The sequence below is a fragment of the Crocodylus siamensis genome, chromosome 5 (assembly GCF_052110815.1).
Source record: "Crocodylus siamensis isolate JL-2025a chromosome 5, ASM5211081v1, whole genome shotgun sequence".
NCBI classification, from domain to species: Eukaryota; Metazoa; Chordata; order Crocodylia; family Crocodylidae; genus Crocodylus; species Crocodylus siamensis.
Genome location: NC_143399.1, coordinates 32,545,696 through 32,567,636, shown reverse-complemented (window position 1 = coordinate 32,567,636; position 21,941 = coordinate 32,545,696). Strand labels below are relative to the sequence as shown.

General features: G+C 38.0%; 1 protein-coding gene across 3 annotated transcripts in view; it reads left to right on the top strand.

Moving 5' to 3' along the window:
- The window catches only part of EVI5 (ecotropic viral integration site 5), a 157,318-nt gene extending 141,098 nt beyond the window's left edge, over positions 1–16,220 (top strand). For all 3 annotated transcript variants that reach the window (XM_090047684.1, XM_090047683.1, XM_090047685.1), the window contains one exon: positions 14,960–16,220. In XM_090047684.1, the coding sequence (XP_089903810.1) occupies positions 14,960–15,271 (312 nt within the window). In that variant the 3' untranslated portion in view covers positions 15,272–16,220. The remainder of the gene's footprint in view (positions 1–14,959) is intronic.
- Positions 16,221–21,941: the final 5,721 nt, after the last annotated feature.

Sequence of the window (21,941 nt, the reverse complement as noted above, 5' to 3'; positions counted from 1 at the left end):
TGGCACTCGAGGGAACATAAATGATGAATAAATGAAGAACTCAATTGAGCTAACAGCAAAGTTTAACAAACATCACTTAATTTATAAGGAATGTCAATTGAAGCAAGGTAAATGGTTCTGAATTGGGCTGCCTTTTTTTCTTCATGCCCTTTATTCCTGTTTTCAGATTTGTTCTAACTATTGCAAACAACATGACCAAAGTGATTGTCTTTAGAATGTATGGTTTACTGCTTAGTTCCTTGCTTTGTTCACTATTGCAGCATTAGTACAAGCTATCAAGGCCCAAAATAGATTATTAATGTTATACTTTTACAAATTGGAAGATCCCAAAATATTAGAAAAGAAATAAGGATGGAAGCTGGCTTTTTAGTTCTTGAGTCGTGAACATGTTTCCTATGTTCTAATGAAAATGGAAATCCGAGTGCCTGGGTTCCATTCTGTTCCAAATTATTAAAGATGTGTACTTTCTAGCAATCTGTATTATAGAAACCATAGAGAAGTAGGGCAGAAGGGACCTCAAGAGGTCTTCTAGTCTAACCCCCTGCTTGACGCAAGAAAGTTGTTGTGTCCCATACAGGGATCAAGCCTATGACCTTGGTAGTATTTATGTAGAGTATCATAGAAAAGGGTAATAAGATGGCTAATAGGAACATTACCCTAAAACATTTCAGTGCTATCTTAGAAAACGTTTTGGTGAAATTTATTTAGAGGGAAGTTAACTGTATCCTAAATATTTGTGTAGATAAAAATAGTAAAAAAAATGAGCTATTTCCTATTTTCAACACATAAGAAACTTGTTTCTTTCAAATAACTAGTGGCCACTCAGTTCATTACTCTTTCCACTCCCACTTGCATATGATATATCATAGAATTGATCTGATACTATGTTCTAACAACCTAATGCAGCCAGTGACAGATTCTGATACAGGTATTATCTTTTGTTTAGATCATGTTCCTGTTCAGCTAACATTTTAAGATTGGCTTAATGAAAACAGACATAAAAGTTAGAGATTGAATACCATGCTTTTAAAAGATTCTGTTTGTAAATAAAAGTCGAGAGGCTTTAAGTAATTACTCTGGGGATAAATAATGCGTAAGATATGACCAGAGGAGTAATCTGGGATGTAGCTAAAGCTATGGATAAGAGGACAAGTTGTGAAAACCTAGACAGATGGCCAAAGAAACAACAAAGGAAATTAAACTGCAAAGGTCAATGTAAAGGATAAACTCTATGGCTGCATCCACATGAGCATAAATGGTTGTTTCCCTGAGGACAAGCAGCAGCACACCTTGTGCTGCTGCTGCTTGTCCCCAAGGAATGCCTGTCACGTGGCAGGTTACCACATGTGGGGCAGGGGAGGCTGGGGCCAGCAACTGTACTGGCCCCAGCAGGCTTACCTCGGGGCCTTGGAGCTGCAGCCGCAGTGCTCCTGCAGCTGGGAGCCTGCCTGGCTGGCAACCAGAGCCTGGTTCTGGCAGGCCAGGCTTCAGTTTGGAGTGACATAAGTTGCTGCCATGTGCACTGGCCCACTTTTTTTATGGCACACGGGAACACCTGCACATGCAGTGTGTGGCGCTGCAGATGGGTCTGCAGCACCTCATACCACACTTCCATGCTCATCTGAACGTGGCCTATGGGCTCAGCACAGGGATAAATCAGTAAAATGTAATGACCTGTGATACACAGAAGACCAGATGGACTTTTCTAGCCTTAAACTTTATGAATCTGAGTAAATAATAGTGGGAGTAAGAGGTATCTACCTTCTCATTAAAAATATAACCCAATGTTATAAGTGTCAAATAGCCTTATGAAAGGAAAATGTTAAGATAATTTTAAGCTTTTGAGGCCAGGGTGGCTGGTGGGTTTGTAGATCTCTTGGAAAACTGAGCTTTGCTTGGGCACCTAAATATGTATGTGATTGCCTAGTTAGACTTCTGTTTTAAATCCTTGACCACTGTTCCTCCATGACCATTATGTTTATGCCAATATGTGTATAAGACAGACATAAGTACAGTAGCTCACTAAGACGAAAGTAATATTCCCAGTTTTAATGCATAGGCTTCATTACAGAATAATTGATTGTTTGTTAGAATCAATAATCTCCTATGTGAAACACCTGTTGACCATGTCAAGAAAAAGGATAAATTAGTCTGTACTAAGTTGTATGCTACAACATCTACACTGCTACTGGTACCCAAGTTAGCTAACGTGGGCAACTCTACACTACATAGGTGTAGCCACTTTTCCTTAGATTTCTTTAAGGCTATTTATTGCATTGTTTGTGAAATTTAGTATAATTTTGGTTTCGAAAAGTGGAATCTAGCAACTCCAACATATTGTAAATAAGATCCCCATCCATACCACGTTTGCCATCTATTTCCTTTTCTTTAGATAGAGCAGACACTATTGGCATCTGAAGTTGGGCTGGGATTGGATTTATCAATTGTATTTAGGTATCTTTGGAACAAAACCCTGCCCGAGTAATTTGTATCACAACAAACATGGAGAGAATAGCAGTTCTAAAAAGATAGCACCCAAATATTTTCTCTGTAATCTACGTACAGCTAAAAAATGATTTTCAGCCTGCGTGTTCTCTTGTTGATTAGTTCTCCCTTTCTATTGAAGTTTTAGGAAACATAAATGGTGGTTTGGGGTGTACTATTTGCCTTTGTGCTGTATAGGATTTATGCTCATTTTATGCGAGTACTGTGGGACATGTACACTCTGTGTTTGCTGCGTCAGTCTTCTATGTATATCACTTGTTGGTTGCACTGTTCTCACTTTGGCTGTCAATATCAGCCCCTCTTAACTTGCAGTAATACTGGTCAGGTTCATGCTTTCATGGAAGAATTTTTCAATCAATTTTAAATTTACACATTATTATAAAACTAAAATTGTTCAACTAGTTAAATTTATTCTATTAACGCATAGGATTCTAAGTAATATTTCTAAACAGAATTGAGTAAAAGATTGATTTACATTATTCACCTAAATATAATTTGTTCACTGTTTTACTTTTAATTTTTGCTTACTTAACAGAAATGCTTTCAAAATAAGTGGCTGTGTTTAAATGTTTTTCTGCTTGATAACAAATGCTGTCACTTGAAAGGAAATATGTTAGCCCTCAGATTTACAAAGCGTAAGCATTTCACTTGTGGTTGAAGTTTATAGTGCAATAAATCATGTGCTTTTTCTTGTACCATATCTTGCAAGCACAGTTGGACAAGAGACCATCAGATTTGCCCTCCCCACAAGCAAAGCTCTTGCAAAGCTACTGGACAGCTAAAAACGTAGTTCCTTTACTAGTACGTGTCAAAGATGCAGAGCCTTTATGCTGGTAGTCTGATTTAAGTGGTTGTGGTCAGTCTGAGGAACCTGTGATGTGATAAGATAGCATTCGTGAGGTCATGTGGTTTGCAAGCATCCAATCTAATGTAGCAGTTTTGTCTACCCAGCATAGTTAAATATACTTTACACATTTAAAAAGTTTATTCTTTGGTGATTGTATCCTGTATTTTGATGTGTCTTTGATGTTACACAGATTAGATATTAATAAAGATAGTTACAAGGGTGAAAGATGGCTATGGTGCTTAACACCTCATTGTAACTAAAAAAAAAAAATGTAAAAGCATGTCATTAATTCTAACTTCGCTTTCTACCCCTAATAAAATTGCCTTCCTTAAAATACTTGATTTCACTAACTGACAATATTACTTTGTGGGTGGAGAGGAGAGGATGTACCTGACTGAGCTGTGTGCAGCTGATTTCGACCACCTCCTCCCATGCCACTGCAAGCTAAATCCAAGCACTCCCCTGACCACATCCAGTCCATAGGCAGTAAGTTGTCAATCTGTGCTCTAGAGCCTAGGTTTTCTTTACAGAAAAGGTTTTTTTGTTCTTTCTGGATGAAGGATTATGAGCAGTGTAAATGTATGTGATATTGTCATCCTGAGTTTGCAGATCGCCTGAAATACCATATTGAAATCCTATTTACCTCAGTGAAAATGACACACGCAGGAGATGAAAGGTAGAGTAGAGATGCACCTTATAGACCAGTGGTGGGCAACCCCTGGCATGTGTGCTAGAGCATGGCATGTAAGGCCATTTTCCTTAGCACACTACAATCAGCCTAGGCTCAGGCAGCTGCCACTGGCCATAGAGCCCAGGGTGCTTGCAGCAGGTGGCAGGGAGGTTGCAAGCCCTGCTACAAGCAGCCCATGCTCCATGGCAGGCAGCAAGTGTCTGGAACCTGAGCCAGATACTGCAAGGAGGCTACAACTGGAGCACCAGTGTCCGGAGCCCTGGCCCAGCTCCATGGCCAGCAGTAGCTGCATGTGTACCTCAAGGAGCATGGCAGGACTATGCTGCCACAACAAAGATTGGGCCCCTCATGGTTTCCCTGCTATTTGCCTTGGCACACCAACATCTTCCGAGTCCAGGTTGCAGGGGTTTTTGGCACTCGGCACAAAAACGTTGCTGACCCCTCTTATAGACTAACAATTCAGAGATGCACCAGCTTTCTGATTTAGTTAGTTTGTAAGTGCATCTCTACCCTGCCTTCTGCCTGACTTCAGGCTAACATATCTAGCTACCTCTCACAGATAAGGTGAGAATTTACTTGGTATCATTAAGCAACTATCAGGCCTTATTTCAATGTGGTAGAAGGCTTTGGGCGCAGGGGGGGAGAGTGAGATCAAAAAAGACTGATAGTGTCAGTTTCCTTTTTATATTATTTCTAATATTACTAATAATTCACTGTCAGTAATGTCCAGTTGCATTTAATAGTAAATCAAATGAAAATGTTGGCTGTCTTTAGAAAGGCCCATTTTTAAGTGAAATGAAGGTGCAATCCACAGCTGCAAAGCTGCAGAATTTAGTTGTCTGGAAAGGGAGTGAACCAGTCCTTATTGTACCCATACATTATTCAGACTGTCTTGGCAAGTCAGCATCTAAATTCTTCTGCATACAGCATTTTTTTCCCGGTAATAGAAGGTATGATATGGACACACAGAAAAGGAGCTGCAGCACTGCCTATGTAATTCAGAACCAAAAAAATCAAATGGGGTAAATACTGACCAATTTGTCAAAAACCTGTCTATTGAATGAGTAAATAAGCACCTTAAGGAATTCTGACTGAATGCACTAGAATAGGATAAACCCTTTTTTGGCTTGCACAGTGCTTCAAAAATGATCTTGTTCATTTTAACATGAGTTTCTCATTACTTTTCTAAAGCTGTATGTTCTGTGTACAACTCCAGTAAAATGAATTAGATATATGGATGCTGTAGCTAACAAGTGAGTTTCACTTCTTTGTAACTCTCATTCTTGGAAAATGTTGCTTTTCATAAGTAGTCTTTTTTTTAATGTTTCTTGTACATCTTTTAACAACTAGCAATACCAAAATCTTTTTAGCCATTTAAACAGGAAGGTATAGACAGTAGCAGGGTGTGCTTCCAGAAGCTGCTCCACTGTTACTACTTAATCTTACTGTCAGACAGAGCCTAATGGAAAGTTTTCATTACATATTTTTGTATGTGCACAGCCAGTGGCATTTTATTTACAGTATTAGTTAAATGTTCTTAACACACGTTGTCAAATTTAAATTATACTATAGTTTGAGTTTGCTCTGTTTTACTCAGGCTAACAGTCTGCAAGTTTAGGTTTTTTGTTATGCACAGTACAAATACTGAAGTTTTAAAGTGTCCTTCAATTGAGAATCTAAGCAGCCTTATCCATAGCCAATTTGAGTGAAATTTTTATACTTGCATTTAGAAGGAGGAAAGAATTTGCCTTGTATTGCTTTATTAGCTGCTTTATAAATACAGAAGTAACTTTTTTGATTTATTACACATCAAGAATGAACTCTTTGCTGCTCCTTTTTTGGACTGGTGTCCTTAAAGATTCTTGAAGGCTCCAAATAGTGATTTAATAAAGCTGTAAGCTGACCTGCAGTTCCCCTCCCTGTAGCTGAAAGGCAAAACATACAGATTTCAAATCTCTCCTTCTGAACTGCTGCTCGTATTCCATCACTGGCTTCACTGCTGAAGAATGAGCGGCGGTTATGGTAGGGCTCACTTCCTTCATCTTCTCAGTATGATGGAAATAGTGAAGAATACCATCTGTGTAGTAAGGATATTGAGGCCTAAGCTTACCTGGGATTTGAGTCAATAGCTTTCCTGCCTTGTCTCCTTGTATATAGAACTGAGATGGATAAATGCAAAGAACACGGCTTTCTTTCCGATAACAAATGCAAAAAGGGCCTTCAAATCTTAACAGGATATAAACCACTACAATCTGTGAATTGTTAATTAGCTTAAAATTAGTTAATGCCTTTTTGAATACCACAGATCATGTCTTCTAGTCCTGCAGAAATGCCAGATGAAACTTTTGTCCATAGAAACAATTAGGGGTGTACAAAATGGGCTCTATTCAATTTGGATTCAGATTCGGCCAGAATCGGGGACAGTATTCGATTAGTTGATTCGCATCACTGTCCAAGATTCAGTTCGGCTGAATAAGAAGACTTAAACCTGGACTTAACGCTGGGACTTAAACGCAGAACCTTTGAATCCTTTCACACTCTAGAAATCCAATGCACTATCCATTGCGCCACAGAGCCACCTAATAGCTAGAGCCGCCTGGTACCTAGAGAAAAAACGTTAAAAGCTATGTCTATGTCTGAATTGTCAAATCCTTCAGAATCTTCCGAATCGATTTTGGAGGGTTCCAGTTTGATTTGGAGAGATAAAAGGGTCCTCTGATTCAATTCGGATTTGGAGATTTGGCCACCGAATCAGGCCTAATCTCTGCCGAATTGAATCGGGGACCAAAGCTTCACACAGCCCTAGAAACCATGGCCCCCAGTCATTTGATTTTTGCAGGAGGCCCAGTGGTTCAGGTGGGGAGCAGTTTGACTTGAGCTGTTGCTTCTCTGAAGGCCTGTAAAATCTTTTCTAATTTGCTGCTTACAGTTGTTATCCCCTATGAGTAACAAGTGTGAGCTTTGTCCACAGGTAGGAGCAACTCAACAGCACTGAAGCAATATGGTATTGTAAACTGAGTACGATTTGAATCCTCTGTTAAGTGTAGCCCTTCTCAGGGCTTTTTGTCAAATTGCCTAATCTTTCCATAGGACTTCTTCCGTCTGTGTATATGTGATGTTTAAAGTGTTTTCCACTCTCTCAGGGGTTGAGGTGGTAATTAGGGATTGAAAATTCACCACAGCTTCCCAGTGACTGGAAACTTAGTACCGTTAGCTAAATTGAGCAGTTGTACTTTGCAAAGCATATTTCAGATATTAACAGCTGTGCACAGCTTCCCAGCTGGGCTCTACTTCAGCAGTGAGCTGGGGGGGGAGGAGGAGACTGCAGACCAGCTGATAATACACTTGAAGGAAGATTGACAGTTCCTCTCATTGTCTCCTAAAATCCTTCAACTGGCCCTGGTTATACTGGTGCAATCATGACGGACATAATTCTTTCCTGGGATAGGAAGCAAAAAAAACTGTTTCCCACTCCACTTAAAAATGCTGTGCCAACTCTTGTTTTAAAAGGACACAGTAAAAAAAGTGAAGTGATCGCTTCCTGTAACTACAGCATCCATTGCCTATAACAGGTACATTTTCAGTCTCTGTACTAACCAGTACCCTCTGATTAATGCTTGAGGTTTCAGTCATTTTTTTTATTTATAGGTACCTACTCTGGGGAGAAAAAAAGGGAGGTGTTGAGGTAGCTCCCTGAAGACAATTCCTGGACAATTGCAGTGCTTTCAGTGTGATCATAATGCTGTTTTAAAATACATTTGTTGCCATTTCCTCACTCCAAATAAACACTTTCATTAGAACCTCTAGTATGAAGAGTTTCTGGGAACTTTCCTTCTGCCTACCAACTAGGTATTTATAGCACCTTCCCAAGGCTAGGTCAGTTTTTAAAACATTTTTTAAAATAATGTTTTATTTTATCCAAATGAATTAATCAGATCTTAAAAATTGTTCCTAGATTGATCTCGTTTGTAATTTTCTAATACATGTTTCTTTTGTAAACTGTTTCAGCTTCTTATTAAGGTATTTTCCTCAATCACAAATTTGCTATAGGATTTTAAAGTTTAATGCGATTACATGGCAGTAGATCAAAAACAAAGTTTTCAACCATTTATATATACTGCAGTGATCAAGAAGTCATGACCTCCCATTGATCGCTTTATTGGTTTCCTGTTCTGATTCACTGGAAACCTTCTGGTCTGAACATTTGTCACTACTTTTAATCTTTGTCACGTTTACAATACAGCAGCCTAGTCTTTGGTAAAGCTGATATGCAACATACATTTAGCATCTTGTTTCCTTTTGGCTCTTCAGCCCTTTAACTGATAAAGCTGTAAAACCACTTTCTACAAAATAAAAAGAAACCCAAACCTCCTATTCAGAAATGTAAAACCAAATGCAGAGCAATCTGAAATGCAGAACTGGACAACTGGGGATGAGCTCATAATATATAACATCTACATATATTTGGCATAATTTTAATTTACATTTGCTAGCATTTTTAGAGCCACTGTAAAACACTGTTACTGAGACTGAATCTGTCTTACAGAATCTGAGAATATAAAATGCAAAGGCCAGATGGGCTAAATATGTGCTATAAAAATAAGCCTGAAATGACTCAGTCTTGGAAACTTATTGTTACTGTTTTGCTGCTCATTTATGACACATTGCTATGGTTTGAACTCTGTCTAGTGATACGGTCATCAAAGTTCATTTTGGATTAGTGTGTATATATACATGTATGTATATGTATGCCAGCACATTACCCATTTTACATGAGTTTCAAACTGTTAACAGTTTAGAAAAGAGAAGTGTTCTTAGATCTCATCCTTTAGCAGTTAGCAATGGTTATCATATTGACAATCATGGATTCTAAGATGTTAATTCTTTATCTTCACAATTCATCCATGTTGTAGTTGCATTATCGCTGTTGCCCTTTTCACTCCCACTGTTTACAGCTAAACTAATATTATCAAATCCAGAAAATCTTGGCAATTTTTTTAAAGAAAGCTAGTCATGTTGATATGAAATTGGGAATGATGCATGGGTACTATATAATACAAACACAGCCATCTACTGTCTCCATGGTTTGGGCTCTGATAGCATCTAGTCCATGTTCGGGTGTTGTACTGGGTTCTGGACAGCTTCTGTTGCCTGTTTGAGCTTGTGTTTAAGTGTCAAAACTAATTATTGGATCAAGCCTCTGCTAGACTGAAAACTGAAATTCAGTCTGTGAACTGCTGAGCCAATGCCGATTATAAAATTTAGTGTAAAATGAGAGCATTGGGGAAAAACTCACTCCAAGGGATCTACTTATGGGACAAATCCTATGGGAAAGCACCATTAGGAAATGTCTCTCTCTTCGAGAACTTTCACCCATAATGAAAATACAATACCAACACTTTTCTATCTGTCCTTTCATTCTTTGTCCAAAAAAATCCACCAAATCAATCCCCCTACTCCAGGAATTACTATTCCCAAACTGGTATTTATGTAGAAGGTGCTTGGAGGTACTATCAAATCCTAAGCTAGAATACGTTATCTTACTGGAAGGCAAATATGGCTTCTGTAGCTGCCTGTACTTCCCACTGGTACAAGAGCAGGGGTTATTAATTTAAACAGTTCTATTTACTTTGTATCTGTTAAAATAAATATTCAAACTGTTTTTAGAAATGCATGTCACCGAATGTGTCTCCATTGTAGATGTTGCTGTGTTCCCATTTCAGGCATGGTGGACCCAATTAAATATTCAAATGCACCAACTTGGGCCTTAGGCTTTAAATATGGCTCAGACATGACTTGGCTTTGGCTATGCTGACCAGCCAAACAGTTGAGCTGTACTGATGTTCAGGTGTTTTTGCCATGTTATTTAAAGAAATATCAGTACAGGTGGAGCCAAAGAACTTCTTTTTTTACTAGATAGAACTGCCTGAATCACCTTCTGGGAACAAAGTTTAAAACAAGTAAATGCAGTTCAATGCTGAAATGCGTACCACAGGTCATTTATATCTTAGTTTTTATAAAAAGTAGTGAATGCTAGACTACTCATGGCTAACCAAAGAAAACAAAACTTAAAAACAGAAGTTTTGAGAGTGTGCTGCTGCACAATGTTTGTGTGCCTGATCAAGGCATTTCCTGTGTCTTTAATCTATAATACCCATGTTTCAGATTGTCAAAGCTGCAGCTTCCACTTTTGCCTGCTTTGCTTTATTAACCATTCTTAGAGACTCTACTCTTAATTAAATAACATGATTACTTAGAATCTTATACCCTATACTGCAATCTGCCCTGCTAAAAAACCTACAGAACGCTTCTAAATAGTGACTGGTATAGGCAGCTCATTGCTAGAGCCCATGCATATGCCAGGAAACAAATACTAAAGCTGCAGGTATAATACATGTAAAGTTAAATGGGGTGAAGGAGGAAAGTTCTTATTTGGGTAAAGAATGGTTTTGTACTTCTTACAGCCATATATTGGGGTTTCCCACAAAGGTCTGTCTTTTCTGCTTTTTTTTTTTTTTTTTTTTTTTTTTTTTTTTTTTTTAATTATAAATGTCAGATCTTCACTGTTTTTCTTGCTCTATGCCTGCTCAACCCTCAGCAAACAGCTAGGAAAATTACAGCTTGCATTTCAATCTGTTGTTATATAGTCTTTATCAGGTCTCCAGGAAAGTGCAAGGAAACCTATACATGTTGTTAAAGTGTATCTAAAAATAGTTTCTGAGCAAGAAAGTCTTTACATAGTGTAATGTTAATAATGATGTTTGTAAGGATTAGATTTTGCTTCTGTTGTCTACTGGAGCAGAATTCAAGTTGTGATGGTTTTGCAGTGAATGACTTGCTGTGGAAGTGTAACCTTCACATCTTAAAAGAAACACTAGAAACCCCTTAGCCTAAACTTCTGGAAGAGAAAATTAATGTTCTGAGTTGATAAAGGTTAAAGGTTTCTTAGGATGAAAATGTTTGTGTTATAACTCGCCTTTGAGGAGAACTTCAACAATAAGTTTTAATTAAAAAGTGTATTTTCCTTGCCAGCTGCTCATGATTCCCTCTGACCCAAATGCTTACCAAAATAATAAATGTATTAAACAAATAGGCAAGAGTTTTAAAAAGAATGTGCACTGTTTTAGTATTTCCTTTCAACAACTGAGGAACCATCGGTCTCTGCCCAAGTTGTTATGAGCATCTTAAACTGTATTTTATTTAATATCACTAGGTAGATGCCAAGTGTTGTGAATCCAGTAAGGAAGGGAATTTACATTCCATTAGGTGCCATCTCCAGGTTCTCAGGAAAGAAATTTTAATATGTTTTATGTTCTCAGATTAAATATTTTACCTGTGCATAGTTTAAACAGAATTTAATAGCTCTTATGCTCAATTTACTGATATTTTCAATTGCTTCCCAGAATTTTTTGGCTAATAGTTTTGCTTCATGAAGATGTAAGGATGGCAGCTTTCTATCGGGTTATGTAGGCAGATAGTTAAAAAAATGTTAATGATAATTTTCTTTAATTGGATATGGTTAGCGTGAAGTTTCAGTTTTCTTTTTAATCATGATGACTTTATAACCAGGAAATGTTACCAAGGTGCAGAAGAACAAAGACTTAGATTGCTTCAGACTGTTCCTGTTTTAAGGTTAAATTATTTAAAATCAGTGTTGATGTTCTACATGAATACTCCTTTTCCTGTTCTGACCCAGCTTTATTCAACTGAAAACTACCCATGCAGTGATCTGAAGTTTAATCTGTAGAGCTTGGTTAATAGTAAACAGTTTGAATGTTTCTAGACAAACCTTGCTTAGCAAACATTTTTATTTCTCTTTTGACATACAGTTCCTGACGATTTTAGACCTCCATAATTTCAATACAGGAATTAGTTACTTTAATGTTTAAAGGAAACAGAAAATACTGTTTAGAGGTCAGATGTTCTTTAATGGTATAGCCTCTATCAAAAATCTTACCAATATTAGAATATCTAGATTTGTAATGTAAGAATATACATTTATCTTAATGTTTTTTTCCTGAACAATCATCTTTTTATTGCGTCGTCTTAATTTTTTTGGCTGATGTCTTCGGCAGGTTTTTCTAGCACTACTTAGACATCTATTCCTCTTCATTTTATATACATATAAAGGAGGCCTCTTAAAAATACTGTTGGTCTTAGAAACTTGTTAGGGCTTCATTTGCTGCATTTAACATGCAAAACCTTTGAATTTGCTAAAATCTCTACATTTCTCTTTCCCTCATGCATGTCTTGAAGAGGCAGTCAGCATCAGGTAAGAGGGTATATTTCTAAGATCTAGTCTTTTCCTTCTTTTTTTCTTGTTTCAAGGTATTTGGCAGAATTTACAGATTTACCTGACAGGGCCATGCCATGAGCACTTCTGCTGTGGCTTCAAACTTGTGACCTCTGGGCTGTCAACCATGTATGTTAGTGCTTGCGCCACCCCAGCAGACAATGATGGAGATTAAATATTTTTATTATGTGACTGTAACTTTACCCAAATTTTCAGTTCTCCTAAAGGGTTAACAAAACCACAGTGGCACTGAGCTGTTAAGAGCTTTTTCCCTGTAATTCTCAGAGAATATTGGTCTGCCTTATTTCCCAAGCATGATTAGGACAGAGCCCTTGCAGAACTGCTTCATTAAGCAACGATCAGGCCTTATTTAAATATGGTGGAAGGCTTTGGGGGTAGGGGAAGAAGGTGAGATCAAAAAAGACGAATAGTGTTAGTTTCCTTTATGGGCAGGAAAACCAACCACAACACTTGAAAGATCTGTTGGGGTTTAACCAATGGTGGCCTCCCTCACAAAGGAGGATGTTGCTGGCAGATCACTGCTATGGCATCCATACTAACTAAAGGGTCTAACTAGTGCTCTCCTTAAGCTGGGATGCCCCTGAAGGACCAGCATTTTCCTTCAGATGGAAGAATGCTCTTGTGGTAAAGATGGAGCTGGAAAATCTAGGTTTTCTTCTTGACTCTTGCCCAGACTTTCCTAAACTGGCATTTGAACTTGAACCTTATAAGGCAACTGGAAAAAAGCACAGATAGTCTACCAATGCAGACTGAATAAGCATGTGGCTGCTTGTTATATATCAAGAATGCAGTCAGGTTGCATTTAGTTTGCAGTGATCCATTTTGGTGGTGTTCATTAATGAATGTTTTAAGGATTCTTTTAAAAATTAAAACTCTGTAGTTTTGGGAAATACCTTAGTTACAGGTGTGTGGGTGATTAGACAGTTCATATTATAGCATTTCAGGGATTTTGCCACTAGTACAAATAAGTTAAGACTTTATTGATCTGATTTACAGTTAGGAATACCTTGCTAAAATGACTTATATGGCAGAATGCCTGTTTTTGCAATGATGAAGACCTGATGCAAAATGTCTTGAATTCAAAAGCTTGATTCCAGCTCTGCAGTTGGTCCAACAAAACGTATCACCCATCAAAAAATGCTTGCCTCTCGCATAATTCCTGGACTATCATGGCTACATCATTCTAAAACAAGGGCCTTCATTACAAGCGATCACAGTCTATGTAAAAGTAACAGACTGAAAGGGTAAAATCCTGCCTCCAAACTGAGGTTGAGGTAGTGCAGCACAGCCCTACCTCAACAGTATGGTTACTTCTGCAGGTTATGGAGTGACATGTAGCATGATGCCCTTTACACAGTTTGCTTTTGATATTCAAGCAACTGGAATTATCATCAATCTCAGCTCAGTCCCATTCCCGCCCTTTGCAAGGTCTTGTGGGGCTTATACGAGTACCCCTCTGGCTCCCAGCAAACAAGTAGAAAAGATTCTTCTGCTTAGCTCTGCTGGTGCTTTTACCTTGGGATTTAGGTGTGGGGCCCATGTACAAAGGTAAATAACATTCCAAGAACCTTGAAACCTAAAATGGATTTGTGGGTGTTGAGCACAATTTCATGTTTTTCTTACTATAAAGTATCTCAAGATTTTTATTTTTTTTTGTCCTATTACCATTTTCAAGGTCTTTGTGTTGCAAAGGAGAACATGATGCATCTCCCTATAGGGTGTTCTAAGTTTACAAGGCCTCAGGATATTTCTGCAGAGCAATTTTACTCCCTTTCTGCATCTTCAGAGTTTTTTAGCATGGTACTGTCTGCAGCTGTCAAACACTGCGTATTCAGTGGCTAAGCTGTTCTACATGAAATTCTAAGAACTGACCTCAAGAGCATCTTCTGATAGCTAAGATTAGTTTTTGCTAAGTTAAGATTTGGACGTGCTTGGCTTTGTTTCGTTTTTACTTTTGAAATGGATAATGTGCTTGTAGTAGTTTGCTTATCACTCCAGTGGCGCATTTGAAATGAAAATATTGAGAACAGTTCACCTGTTTCAACAATCATTGTTGTTTTGTAAAGTATTTCTCTTTGAGAATACAGTCTGCTCTGCTATATGGAGCAAGAAGGTAGGTTCTAAACTTTCCTGCTGTGGTTCAGTGGAGGTTGAGCTGGGTAGTGGGAGTGACCTGCTTAATCTTTTAAGGTGCATGTAAGTAAATATATTGCTTGTGAATGCCATTTACTGACTTTTCCATAAAACACTGGCCATATTCTTCTCTGAAAAACTTTTTTGTTTTTCCCACCCACTTCTCATCTAAGTAGAAAAACAACCTGAGGTAATACATGAGAGGAAAATAAAAGTAGTGACTCTCAGGGAATGAATAAGGCAGTTTAGAAAACCATAATAGACCCTCAAAAGACACTGCTCAAGCCAAACGTTTAGATACAAGCCAAAAGTTTTGTATGTGTGATTTCTGGTACTTCAGATGTTAGGTTTTGAATGTGAATTCAATTTCAGAAACTCAGTGTCAGAATGTCAAAACCACTTATTCCCAAACATGTTGTTATTCCTGTTGCTGAACCTGTAACTAAATATCAACTCTGTTTTTTAACAGATCAAATGCCTAAAAGGCCAGAGAATCTTCTCAGACCAAGCCACTTTTGATGGGATTCACATTGTCAACCATTTTACAGGAGATGATGAGTCATTTCATTCTTCTGATGAAGATTTTATAACGAACTCCATACAGAGGAGCGGGATCCACTTTCAATTGCACAGAACTGGTCAGATGGCTTTGGATGCAACGGTGGTAGACAGCAGTGACAGTGAGGCTGAAGAAGGTGTCCTGGGTATTGGAAGTGCAGACACAAATATTCCCAAGGAAAAGAACCAGAAAAGAATGGAATCCTACTCTACCACTGTATGATCATCACTGTGACTAGCATTTAAGATTTCATATCTTTAAGGGATAAATGGTCAGAAATGCCAGGCTGTTGAATTTAGGTTATTACTACTGGAGTTTGTCTGGCTCATTATGTATATACACATTTTAATATCTGCCTTTTATCTTTGCCAAATCTTTACTACTGACATACCATTGCCATAAAGTAGGCTGGGAGGAAGTTGATGGATGACAGTTCTAACAGTATTACTGAATGTTCCTTGTTTTAGAAAATGCAAATATTAATTTCTTCAATGCTTAAGAACCATTTTGCAGGTCATAAACATGGGAAATATTTTCTTCAAAAGAAACTGCTCTTGTGCAATATTTTATGCTCTGAACAAATGTGTATTTTTTTACACTTGTGATCAAGATGGATGTTAGCGAACCATCTGATCATAGCTTATATCTGATTATCTTGTGCTTTTTGGTTTTGTTTGTTTTTAATTAAACATAGTACTTTTGGAGGCCCACAGAAGGTTCAAAATATAGGCCTTCATCTGTACTATTTTATAAACAAATTAATGGTCACAAATGTTTCTAAAATCATTTTGACTTAATTTTTATGTGCATCTGCTTTTGATGTGTTGCTAAACAAAGCCTGGTCTAAGTATGTTAACTACAATAATGTTTATTTTGTACATATTTATATATCTGCACCAAGCTGAAAATGTACATTACACATCATTTTATATGAGGAATGTAAATGTTGCAATATGTCTTGGCATTCTAACAAGAATAAATTCTGTATATACATACTAGAAATGAGTTACCAAATAAAGACAAAACACTAACCATAGGTTAAATTTCTGCTTAGCTACTGACACTAACAGGTTCTTGTTTAACTGAAATGCTTGTTCAAAAACACTATTGACTGAATATTTTAACTCCATGTATATGTAACTACAATAAATTTTTCATGATTTAACAGGGTTGTAGTGCTTACTGTTTGGTTATTTTCTAAAATATAGCCATCAATTAGCATATACATGAATTTTACAGCGTAAATCTAGAGAGTTTAAATAAGATCAGAAGTATTTGTACCTGGCTTAAAATTACCTAGCATTCCAATGAAGGAATGCTCAGTGCAGTGAAAATGTATTGCATATAGTTGTTCTCAAAAATCTCATTGCAGGAATATCTAGGAACCACAAAGCTAATACTACTGCACCTAATAGAAATATTCATGGAACAGTGAGGGCCAAATGGATGGCTAGCCTTTTTCCCCTTACCCCTTAACACGGCCTTAATTAGATGTCCGGTCACTTCTGACTTGGTCAAACTCTTTTGAGCAAAGTCACTTGCTAGCTTTGATGCAGTCCTCTTTGATATGCACTTTTAACCCAGAGTATATTTAGTCACACAAGTACCATGGTCATCTTATGTAATTTGCACAATATATAAAATGTTTACTGATAATAGTTGCAGGAATTAAGTGGTACAGAAGCTTAACTTCTCCAGAAATATTAAAAGTAAGCCTCACTGTAGAAAGATATTTTGGTATATGCCTCATTTTAGGCACATAAGAAGTCCCTGCTAACTTCCACAAAATTATTTGTGCACTAAAGTCAGGCATGTGCTGAAGTAGCTTGGTGAATTGGACCATATACATAATGGCTTTGTTAGTCATTTACATCTCCATGGTTTTTCATTTGAGGATTCGTTTGTCTCATAAACCAATATAGGATTCCTTTTTCACTTTCTGAGTTTGGTTTTCTTTTGAATCAGTTAAAAGCCTTTGTCACATGCAAACCATCTGCCCACCAAGCCCAGGACCATAGGTGAGAAACAAATCTGGCCCACTCACTCCTGTTCTGCTGTTCCCAAGCCCAGCAATTATATTAAATGGTTTAGAGGGGTGCTGGGCATATGCCCCAGTGGCACTTGCTTTCACATTTGAGCAGCGCAGATGGGAAGCAAACTGAGATGGGGGGAGGGCTGCTTCTTTGCCAAGAAGGAGGTACAAATATAGCTCAAGGCTCCCAAAGGTTGCCTCTCTTATCTATAACTTGTCTGGGGAATTGCTGATTTTTAAAAAAGGGGAAAGTGAAAAGGGCAAAGTTTAGGTACTATTTAGTGCTCCTAACACTCTTGATTGTTGATTGTTTTATGAGTAAATACTAATTTTAACCAGGGTGATATTTCACAGCACACAGAAAGATTTCATTATCTTTTGAAAAAAGTTGACAGTTGATACCTCCTTACAAATTTCACAAAGGAAAACTAGTTATCAAAATGTTTTGCTTACATTCTACATAAGAAGTTATATACTGGGTCAGATCCATTTAGCCCAGTGGTTTTCAAACTTTTTTCATTTGTGGACCCCTAAAAAATGTTGACTGGAGATATTAGACCCCTATGAATTTTAGGTGTGGGTATTCACGTTTGATTGATCATAGTCATTTTTCATGGACTTGTTAGACAGCCTGTGGGCCATAGGTGAAAACCACTAATTAAACTAATATCCTATCACCACAGGAGCAAGCAGTATATGTTTTAAGCGACCAAAACGCTGGCTTGCATCCATAGATGCTTCTCAAGCAAATCCTGGGACGTCATTCTCTCCTTATACTCGGCCTTGGTGAGGCCGCAGCTGGAGTACTGCGTCCAGTTTTGGGCTCCACAATTCAAAAAGGATGTGGAGAAGCTTGAGAGAGTCCAGAGAAGAGCCACGCGCATGATCAGAGGTCAGGAAAACAGATCTTACGATGACAGGCTGAGAGCCACGGGACTCTTTAGCCTGGAAAAGCGCAGGCTCAGGGGTGATCTGATGGCCACCTATAAGTTTATCAGGGGTGACCACCAGGATCTGGGGGAACGTTTGTTCACCAGAGCGCCCCAAAGGATGACGGGGTTGAACGGTCACAAACTCCTGCAAGACCGTTTCAGGCTGGCCATAAGGAAGAATTTCTTTACTGTCCGAGCCCCCAAGGTCTGGAACAGTCTGCCAGCGGAGGTGGTTCAAGCACCTACATTGAACACCTTCAAGAGCAAATTGGATGCTTATCTTGCTGGTATCCTATGACCCCAGCTGACTTCCTGCCCTTTGGGCAGGGGGCTGGACTCAATGATCTTCCGAGGTCCCTTCCAGCCCTAATGTCTATGAAATCTATGAAATTTAGAAGGAGAGTATGGGTGTCTGTACATACGCGTGGGGCGTTTTAATTAGAGCTGCTCTCAGGGTCCTCTCTAATTAAAATGTCCACAGCATCTTGTTTATTTAGCATCCTGCATTTCAAAATGGCAGTGGGGTGCTTGAACTAAAGCTTGTTCGACAAGCTGAGGAAACTGAACACAGGAGACGCTGCAGCATGACGGAGCACTCCGATTGTTCTGAATGCTCCAGAAGACTCGATCAAGTCTGCTCCACTGTGTTCTTGTTAGACCGCGTCAGACCACATGTAAAAGTGCCCTATGTGTACATGTTTAGTGTGATCCATCCCCTATAATCTACCATCACTGCTTTAGGAATAGCTATTTAATAGCTCTTACTGGGCTAGTCCTTCATTAATTTCTCTACTCCTTTTTTTGAACTTGGTTATACTATCTGCCCGTACAACCTCTTGTGGCAGTGAGTTTCAAAAATTCAGAATGCATTGTGTAAAAAAAAAAAAAAAAAAATTGCCTTGCCTCTTGTTTGTTTTACACCTGTATCTGCTGAAATCAACAGGAAACCCCTTGGTTCTTGTACTCTGTGATGATGTGAATAAAAATTCCCTATTCATGATTTTATAAACCTATCATACCCACCCCCAACCTTCTTCTGGATGGAAGAGTCCTAGCCTTTTCAGTCAATCCTGGTACAGCAGCTGCTCCATACCCCTGATAATCTTTGTTCCCTTCTGTGCAACTTTCCTTAACCTAATATATTCTTTCTGAGAGACGGAGTCCAGAACTCTAGACAGTAGTCAAGACATGGACATAGCATAGATTTGTGACATAATGATGTTTTTTCCATTTCCTTTTCAATTTCTTTCTTAATGACGCCCAATATTTCATTGGCTATTTTGGTCACCTCTGCACATTGAGACATTGTTTTTAAAGAACTGTTTACAATGACTACAAGGTTTTTTTTCCTGCATCATAGCAGCTAATTCAGAGCCCAGCAATATGTTTGTATACTTGAAAATGTTTTCCCCCATGTGTGTTACTTTGCACTTGTCAACATTAAAGTTCATCTGCCACCTTTTTGCTAGCTCATTTAGTTTCATGAGATCTTTCTGTCTTCACCATCAGTTTGGGATTTGACTACCCAGAGTAATTGTGTATCATCTGCAAACTTTGAGACTTCTCTATGTACACCCTCTTCTAGGTCATTTATATAGGTGACAGTTGCTTTAATTTTTTTTCCAGTGAGCATCTGGCAACTTTTCTTTGCACCTGGATCATTAGCACCTGAATAGGTAGACAATGAATGTCACACTATCTATCATTAATACCAGCTGCAAGTCTCTCTTAAAGGCAATGTTGTTCTGTGGTAAGAGACAGGAGCAAAATTCAGTTGGAGAATGGTCGTAAAACCCACTTTGTTTGAACAGTGAAGTGTTATGATCTTGCAATAAATGCCTTACTGCCCAAATGATAGGGCATAAGCCTAGTTTGTAAGGTCAGTTTCCTGAGCTTTGTGGAATTTATTTATGCACATTAACAGCATAAATAGGAAAATAGCATGAATAAAATAAAATCAAAGTATCAACAGAAGAGCAAGTTTTAAGACTTCTCCAAGTTGCTGAACCAATGAGGTAGCTAAAGATGAGCTGATACTGTCTGGATCAGCTGGTGCCTCCTAAAACCAAGACCAATCCAAATTTCTGCAATCATACAAAAGAACAACACATCGTTTAATCTCTAAGATGCCCACCTGCCTTCTGCCTATGCTTCCTATAGCAAGAAAACCTAGCAGAGGCCATTCAGAGATGTTCTGCATTGATAGAATATGGGAGGAAAGGACACCGTCTGTATCAGTTTTTTATCACTATTATGTTTCAAATATACATTTAAAGGCATGTCAAATGACTAAACATGCAGTGAATTCATTCATTATATTCATGAGCAAAAACAATTGTACTATAGTGCAAAACCTTAACTTTGACCTCCCAATCCAGTATTATTAAATAATTCTCTTAAACTCACACCGTTATGCATCCGGTGGAAAACAAATGTGTGCAGTGTAAATAATAATCTATAGTTCAGTATGTATACATTTTAGATTTTTTTAAAAAGTGCTGCATGAAGTACAGAGGCTAAGCAGCCAGGCTGGAAGTGAGATTAACATATGAGTAGGCAAGGGAGCAAGCAACGTGAGTGGTCTCTTCTTTTAAAATAATCTTATTTTTGGTGTCAGCATTTTAGTTTTCTTTGCTTGATACTCATACCTCTTTGCAAGGAGACTGAGGCTCTTAGCGGCCTCAGGTCCTTGAGCCTAGCCCCAAAAACCTCAATGCTATTTAAAGCTTCTTTATGCACGGAGGTTTACCACTTTTAGAGAACTCTCTCAGTTTTGATAGAAGCAAAATCTGTGGATTAGATTACTTTTTCAGTATGGGAAGGGTCTGTTTTGGCTAATACTGTTAGTCATGAGTCTTTCTGGGTTTTTTTTCCCCTGAGCATTATTTACAAGTATTTTAATACAATCTAAGCTAAAAAAGTTCTTGTTGTTTGCTTGGGAGAATCTTGGTTGTGTTCAGGTTGCTTTTACAAAAATTTCCTAGCTGTGAAGACTAGATACATCTGAAGGTTTGTATTGATATTTCAAAATTTTAGGTAAAAACTATTAGTGGATGAAGATACTTAGTTCATGCTTTCATGTCCTTTTGAAACTCAGGCCTTGCCTATACAAAGATTTGCACTGGTTTAACTATGTTTTTTTGAATTATTTACTTAATTCAGTTAAACTTTCTTTCCTTATATAAATTTAACCAAACTAAACTGCTATGAACCAGGTCCAAAGTGCTGTGGAAGGATCCATGTGGGAATTTGTACCAGTTTAACTAAATTGGTTTTAAACTGATTTAAAAGTATGCAAGTACCATGTATGAATAAACCTTGGTAGAGGATTATGAGGAGACAAAGCTTTAGTTTAGTTGTAATGATTTATACCTATTTTTATGTTTAGATTGCAATAACTGCTCAGCATCAAAGATTATAGTGAAGCCTGTGTAACATTTGTGTGTCAACCTTGAGCACATCAAGAAAACAAGAGGAAAAGGGTACAACTTTCAAAATGAAAGCACTTCTAAATACCTTCTCTGCAAATGTTACATGACCTTTCACTAGGAAAAAAAAGCTTTGAAAACTAAGTTTCTCCTGGAAGAGTCATTGAGCCAGTCTTGGAGAACAGATTCAAACGTTAACATGGGAAACAGATCTGAGCCCTGATTTAAGTAGAAATCACAGGGGAGAGTAAATCCCTGATTCCTCCACAGTTCCATCAGCACTGGGAGGAAATAAAGCTTGCCTCTGATCCCCCTCATTGGATTATTGTATTCTGCTTGTTTGTTTTGTGTGGTATGTATTTAGGCCTTTATAAGACCTAAATGTTGAGCGAGACTAGTTGTTAGCAACTGTGTAACTGGCAGTGGTACATTTCTGGACTGATTTAGTTTACATATGGTTCTAAAGCAAAGTTCTGTATTTTTAATTATACGAAATGCCT